Source organism: Rhinichthys klamathensis, unplaced genomic scaffold (genome assembly GCF_029890125.1).
Source record: "Rhinichthys klamathensis goyatoka isolate OS25496 unplaced genomic scaffold, OSU_Roscu_1.1 h1tg000060l_1, whole genome shotgun sequence".
In the NCBI taxonomy this organism is placed as follows: domain Eukaryota; kingdom Metazoa; phylum Chordata; class Actinopteri; order Cypriniformes; family Leuciscidae; genus Rhinichthys; species Rhinichthys klamathensis.
In genome coordinates, this window is record NW_026606605.1 from 2625794 (window position 1) to 2633590 (window position 7797).

General features: G+C 38.6%; 1 protein-coding gene across 3 annotated transcripts in view; it reads left to right on the forward strand.

Moving 5' to 3' along the window:
- LOC130084316 (electrogenic aspartate/glutamate antiporter SLC25A13, mitochondrial) overlaps positions 1 to 7797 on the forward strand; it is a 46042-nt gene extending 38245 nt beyond the window's left edge. For all 3 annotated transcript variants that reach the window (XM_056249665.1, XM_056249666.1, XM_056249664.1), the window contains 2 exons: positions 2859 to 2949; positions 7481 to 7797. In XM_056249665.1, the coding sequence (XP_056105640.1) occupies positions 2859 to 2949; positions 7481 to 7649 (260 nt within the window). In that variant the 3' untranslated portion in view covers positions 7650 to 7797. The remainder of the gene's footprint in view (positions 1 to 2858; positions 2950 to 7480) is intronic.

Here is a 7797-nt window from a genome sequence, read left to right on the forward strand (position 1 = left end):
TCGCCAACTTACCTGAAACTAGTCATGCTAATGTTGTTTTTTTGCTTCAAAGGATTTTTTAGTTGACCTTATAAAGTAAAGGTGCAGTATGTAATATTGAGCGCTTGCGGTTGGAATGGGTATTGCAGTCCACATTTCAAATATTTGAGAGTTGTTTCCCCTGCATCCTCCTCCTCAAACTCGACACTCACGCGGGTTGCCGGATTGAATACACGCAATAGGAACGTGCTTGATAAAGGAAAGCAAAGTTTTAATATGCCTCTCTGGTCATGGAGATTTTTAGATGGATGCCGAGGCTTTTTAGGTCGGGTAGAATCTGCAATCTCTGACCAAGTTCATTTGCTGGCTTCCATGGCTGCAATAAGATGTGTTTTCTGCTGAATGGCAACCCAGTGTGTCGAATACTATTGGCAGTGTTGGGAAAGTTCATTTTCTACATGAACTAGTTCAAAGTTCAGTTCACAAATTTTAAAATGAACTAGTTCAGTTCATAGTTCATACTTCAAAAAATGAACTAGTTCAAAGTTCTTTTTTTCCATATGTTGCTGCGAGCTTTTTTTTTCTTTTTTAAAATTATTACCACAGCCCATTTACAACCACAGACAGCAGTTATTTTATCGACGGGCAAAGTTTGCAACCGAAATGTAAGATTTTTCCCATCCTCACCGACCTTGTCATACAACTCGTTTAAATAATCATACGACGCCTCCTCGCTCGCTGCTTTGTCGAATACATGCTGCTTTTTGTCTTGATGACGCATGCGGCGGCCGCGGTGCGACCGGGTGCGACACTGGTGGTTGGTGTTGCCAGATTGGGTGTTTTTTCGCTACATATTAAGGCCTGTTTACGCGGGTTTTAGCCGGGTTTTCGCCTGGAAGGCTCTATAGAAATCTGGCACCCTATTGAACAAAGTTAAACTGAGAGAGCGTGCGTTCACAGACACCAGAATGAACGCGTTCACCGTAACGTTCATCAGGCAGTAATACAGTACGTTCAGTTCACGTTCGCCCAAAATATGAACGAGTTCATGAACTATCGTTCATTGAACGCGTTCAGGCACAACACTAACTATTGGGTAAATTGGCCCATAGTTCACTCAAAAATGAAAATTCTATCATTAATTACTCACCCTCATGTCAGTCCAAACCAGGGGCGTGGTAGTGGGGGGAAAAGGGGTACCGAGTACCCAGGGTAGTCAAAAAGTCCGTCCACCCGGAACTTTACTCATTGGTTCTCATACATCAAGTGAACATGCTTGAGCTTCTGTTTACCACAACTGATGTGTGAGTTGATGAATCTGTTCATCATATAAAGCTATCAAGTCTCTTCAAAAAATTTGGACTAAACCGCTCAATTCAGATGGATTAGTTTTATCTCTTTATGAACTTTTTGAAGCTTCAGTGGTAGTTGCGTAGCTGTCAATGGAGGAACAGAAATCTCTCAGATTTCATCAAAAAGATCTTAATTTGTGTTCCGAAGATGAACGAAAGTCTTTGGGGTTTGGAGCGACATGAAGGTGAGTAGTTAATGACAGAATTTTCATTTTTGGGTGAACTATCCCTTTAAGAAGACTTTTGCAAATATCAAGCATCGTGTTAGTTCAGGCAGGCCACGTCAGCCAAGTTCGTATCAGCTGATAGCCAGCTGTTCATGACGTGTTCCAATCAGCGTCGACATCTATCACAGCGGCACGGCACATATAAACTCCCATTTCTTCAGCATTTCCTCCATAGCATCGCTGCTCGCATTAAACTCCCTCCTCCAAACCCCAACTCCACCCAACGAACCTTTAATCATTCTGTTTTTTTTGTTTTGTTTTTTCTGTACAGTCATACATTGCAAGCTTTATTAGGGGTTCAAGCACAGAGTTCTGAAATCCTATTGTAATTGTAAGGATTTGTAAAACTGATCGTGCAGACCAAACCGTAAGAGCTAGAGACTTGAAACCTGGCCAGATGGTAGGCCTCAATTTGGGGAGAACCTATCAGAGTATGACCCTGATTGGCCCATAGGTGGCGCTACAGCAACCAAAAGTACTAAATTGCTCATAACTCCTAGACCGTTTGACTTAGACTCAAGGTTTTTACACCACTGTGATCCTTGGCTCAAGAAGGACTAAATGTTTATCTCCAATTTCGATTTAGGTAGCATATTTAATCGATATCGATATTTTCTGCTATGTCGAATTTTGTCCAAAACCTACTTTTGCAAACTAGTCCCTGGTTTTTCGCCCGATCGGAACCAAACCAGTCTAGGGCAGTTCTCTGGACTGTCTAGATCAATAATTATCGAAAAAAGGTTGAACTTTTGCATTTGGGTGGCTGTAACAGGGTCATTTAGAAAAGGGCCGTGACAAAATACACTCAAAAGCCTATAAATCCTAAACGAAAACTCACTAAATTGCCTTATGTGCTTAAAGGCCTTAAATGCTTAAACCCCGCTAAATGCTGCGTGCAGCTTTAATCATGTCTTTGTATTTTTACAACTCATGTAATTGAGTATTTCAATATGCATGCATTTACTGGTTCTGTTCTGTACCCCACGGGGGTTTGACTTGCTGCTCTCCCCGCTCTGTCCAGGCATAGCAGCGTGGACAGGCGTAGGAGTTTTTGCCCAGAACAGAACCATACCGCCAACACTAACTGTATGCTATAATTGCAATACATTTATATACTTGGCAAAGTGGTCCTGACTGAACTGACAATACGGTGAAAAGAGTTAACATTTTGTGTTAATAATTGTGTGTATTAGCACTCCTACATGACCTTCTTCTCGAGCATTTTTAATAAATGTAGAATCTGTTCAGACTGCTTGCTGATGCTTCATATGAATGTCATTTTGTTTGTTTTCCTGCTCAGCACGTGTGTTTCGCTCCTCGCCTCAGTTCGGAGTGACGCTGGTGACCTATGAGCTGCTGCAGAGGTGGTTTTACGTAGACTTCGGTGGACAGTAAGACTCTCACACTTCCTAAAACTTTCAAATGTTATAGTAAGACTTTCTTTAGATTTCTTCCATTAGGAACAAAAGCTCTGGGGCACACAGTGTGAATTTGAAGAGCACTGAAATGTCAGATGCCCTGAAATTTCATTAATAGCTGTTTAAAGAGGGCTGGCTTTGTAGCAAAGACTCTCATTTCGACGGCCACTTTGTTACATCTGAGGCAGGGAGGCCTAATAATTGCTATACAAGAAAGCGTCGAATGCCTGGACTGAAAGCTGTTTGCGGCATCTTTATCTCTCCTGCTGAAGCGAAAACACCCTCGCTTTATGATTTAGAAAGGGTCAGCTGACTCACTGAAACCCTGGAGGTGACATTTCTAGAAATGCTCTTCCATAGCCACATGGCTCCATGTGTCCAAGTGATTTGAGGTGGGGAGAATTGCTTCGACTGGAGTCTGTTCCAGTTCTGGACAGAATGACCTTATTTTCCCATGGAACATTGTGCTGTCCTGAAAGCCAGAAACCACAGGCACATATAAAAGAACATTGTATATATAGACCTATGTGTGGATTTGTTTTTATACCTGTTTATATATTGATTCATGTGGCTCAGTGGGCACTTTATTATGTGTTGTCATATCGAAATGTTTACTGGAGATAAACAGCCTGACTGGATTGTAAAAACAAGAATATTTTCCTCTCAAGTTATGGAACACAAAATAAATGCCTTTTCTCGAAACCTTTCCATTCGGGCTACAGACTGTGTTTTAGGGCAGCGGGAAATCATACAGTCATGTAGCTGAAATATCTGAGGATCTGAAACATTTCTTTGAGTTGACATTATTTTATGTGAAAAGAAAAAGTGAGGATGCGCTAATACTGAAATTCTAGCTGATACTTAATTACTGTTAACTGATGACCAATAGTACTATAAAGGGATGTCCCGATCCGATCACGCGATCGGAAATCGTGCCCGATCACGTGGTTTTCCTTTCCACTGCACACGACATTCGCATACGATTGTCGCATTTCGCCCCCTAGTGTCAGTCGCACGGAACTTTGAAATTGGTCGTGAAGCAACCGTTACCCTCGGCTATTCACAAAAATGAATGATGAATGTAATTCATGCATGAATATATCCACACAAAACAAATGACCCCCAATACATCTAAAATAAAAACAATAGATTTTACAGAGCTAATCAAAATAAATATTGATTTAATAATTATAAAATATTTTTTTTCTGCCATAATTATTAATAACCGACATTTTACAGAAATAGAATTTACAGAATAACATTAAAGAGTTGAAATATTGGTAATTCTAGCCTCACGCTCATAGTTTTGATTAGAATACATCACATCCGGTCGGCCAGTCGCATACGGTCTAGCCGCAGAAGTTCAGATATTTCAACGGATCCAAAGCTCAAATCGGATACGAATTTTCCGCATACGCATATGATCGGAACTCCCCGCAGCTCCCGTACGACTCTCCATTGGAAATGAATGACTTCCGGTCCAACGGCTGTCGTTTGTCGTGTGCAGTGGAAAGGCGGCTTCAGACTCGATCGGAATCGGACGTTACCTCCCGATCAGGACTCGGATATATGTAAATTAGGGGTGTAACGGTACATGTATTCGTAATTATTGAACCGTTTCGGTACGCATACAAACCGAACGATGACGATTCCTAGGACCATTTTTCCTGCAGACAAAATCCGCGCTGGCGCGATCACCACAACGTTGCGCAACATTAAATGGCAAACGTAATGAAAGCGGAACGAATCTTCGCTACTCATTATATTGTGCTTAACGGACCATTTATCAGTTCGGACCAGCAACATCTGTGCAGCGCGAGATCAAGCGACACTGTGCTATGAGATCCAGTGAAGAAAACATTTGAATTCGCCACTGAAGTAATAACATCGCTGCGAGATCTAGTGAGAAGCATTTTTTCTCCGTTATTAACCGTAGATCTCTATTAGATCAAACAACGCTGACGTGGGAACCAGGAGAAACATTGTGAACATGGATTTAATGTTGCACTTCAAAAGTCAAATATTTAAATGTTATTTTTAATGTGATTACCAAAACATTATTTGTTCATCCTTCAAAGATTACCCCCATTTATAAACCTGAAAGTTTCAAGATGTAGAAAAACTCAAACTTATTTAAAGGTTTTTCTTTTAATAAATAGGACATTTCTCTGGCATTTCTTTCTTTTTGCTGTATCGTATCGAACCGCAAATTTTGTGAACTGTTACACCCCTAATGTATATATATATATATATATATATATATATATATATATATATATATATATATGCTCATTATTTTTTTATACACTTTTAAAACATTTTTATTTTTTTGTCTACATGCCTGCCAGGTATTTTAAGTTGAGGTGCTATTTGTTTTTATATTAGACTTTTTCTATATTTACTATTGCACTAAAGTCTAAAAGTGAAGATTTTATGTTATTTATTACTTGATTGTTCAAGCTACCTCGCAGAAGTGCTCTGTTTGTTAACAGAGTTGTTGAATGTTAAAATAAGGTGAATTAAATAAAAAATAAGGAACATCCTGGATCTGTTTTTTCTCTCTTCTTTATTCTTTTTTTTATGTATTATATAAGTTTCGGATCGGGACTCGGTATCGGTAGATACTCAAAATCAAATGACTCGGACTCGGACTCGGACTCGGACTCGAGGGCAAAAAAACCTGATCGGGACATCCCTAACTGTGGAATGCTTTTAAAGAGACAGTGGCCTCCTCACCCTAAAGTTGTTCCAAAAACTGTATGAATTTCTTCTGCTGAACACAAAAGAAGATATTTTGAAGAATGTGGGTAACCAAACAGTTGATTGTCCATTGACTTCCATAGTATGGAAATAAAAATAGGCGGAAACAATTAAATATCCAAAACTGGCTAATATACATTTTATTTTTATTTTTAAGGATGATATTGGCAATAACCAATAAGGTGCTGAGACGTGCATCTCTAGACATGAAACTAGCCCCACCTTACAGTCCTACTACTGTTTAAAAGTTTAGTGTCAGTAAGATGTTTTCATGGTTTTAAAAGAAGGCTGCATTTATTTGATCAAAAAATAGTTTTTGTCAAAGCTGAATTTTCAGCATCATTGCTCCAGTCTTCAGTGTCACATGATCCTTCAGAAATCATTCTAATATGCTGATTGGCTGCTCAAGAAACATTTCTGATTATTATCAATGTTGAAAACAGTTGTGCTTCTTAATGTTTTTATGGAAACCGTGAGACATTTTTTTTTCAGGATTGTTTGATGAATAGAATAGAAAGTTAAAAAGAACAGCGCTAATTTGAAATACTGTATAAAATATTTTGTTACGTTATATACACTACCGTTCAAAAGTTTGGGGTCGGTACGATTTTAAATACTTTTAAAAGAATTCTCTTCTGCTAACCATGGCTGCGCTTATTTGATTAAAAATACAACAAAAATCAGTTATAGTATTAAATATTATTCCAGTGTAAATCAGCTGTTTTCTGTGTGAATATATAGTAAAGTGTAATTTATTCCTGTGATCAAAGCTGAATTTTCAGCATCACCAGTGTCAGTGTCTTCAGTGTCAAATGATCCTTCACAAATCAGTATAATATGAGGATTTGATGCTCAAGAAAGATTTATTATTATTATCAATGTTGAAACAGTTGTTGGTCTGTCAGTTGTACAGTTTTTTTTTTTTAGGATTCTTTGATGAATAGGAAGTTCAAAAGACTTTTGTAACATTATAAATGTCTTTACTGTCACTTTCGATCAAATTAATTATTCCTTGATAAATAAAAGTATTGATTTCTTTCCTCCAAAAAATAAAAATAAAATTCTCACTGACCCCAAACTTTTGAACGGTAGTGTATATATCTTGATTAATGTGTCCTTGTTGAATGAAAGCATTCATTTATTAAAAGGAAAAATCTTGCTAACCTCTAACTTTTGAATGATAGTCAAATATACAGTTATTACAATGACATCATTTGACATAATCTGACCAAGATATGAAGATTTAATCAGAACCAAGTTATGCTAAAATAGAGAATCCGAGAAGAATAGCACATGCATAATACAGAATTAATAAAAAGATGCATTTTTGTTTGTAGATATTCCTTTATCATATGTCTATAAACACATTGACATTTTATTGCTTATGCTGACCGTTAAAATTCAAAAGAATGGTTTTATATTCGCGTCTGGTTTATGTGCTTTAACAGACTGACTGAGCTACTACATGATTATGACTTCATTCAAGCTAAAATGTTAAGACGACATCCTAAAATAGGATTTGTGTCCTAAATGGAATTTTTTTTTTGTTTAAAGGAAACCAAGAAACCAGTTCTGGTCTTTTCATTTATTTTGTGTTCCATAACTTGAGGGGGAAATGTTCTTGTTTTCACTATGCAGCCAGGCTGTTTATTCTTGTTTGACAGGACAGGACAGGACAGAATGTGAAGTCTGCCTTTGCTCCTCCTCCTCATCCATCTTCTCTCTCGCTCTCTCCTCACCACAGAAAACCAGCTGGCGCAGAGCCTACTCCCAAGTCTCGGATCAGCCTCCCGGCGCCCAATCCTGACCACATCGGTGGCTTCAGGTTGGCCGTGGCCACGTTTGCTGGCATCGAGAGTAAATTTGGACTGCATCTACCACGATTCCGAGCGCCTGACGCCCCCCACGCTTGAGGCAAACGCCTGCACTACGGGGTGACGCTACCCTGCACTGGAACAAACACTTATGAATCTCATAAAACCTTCAGCAGATCAACTGGAAAGGATGTTTTATGTGATTATTAATGCATATTACAGCTTTAAAGTATGGGGATGATCTACC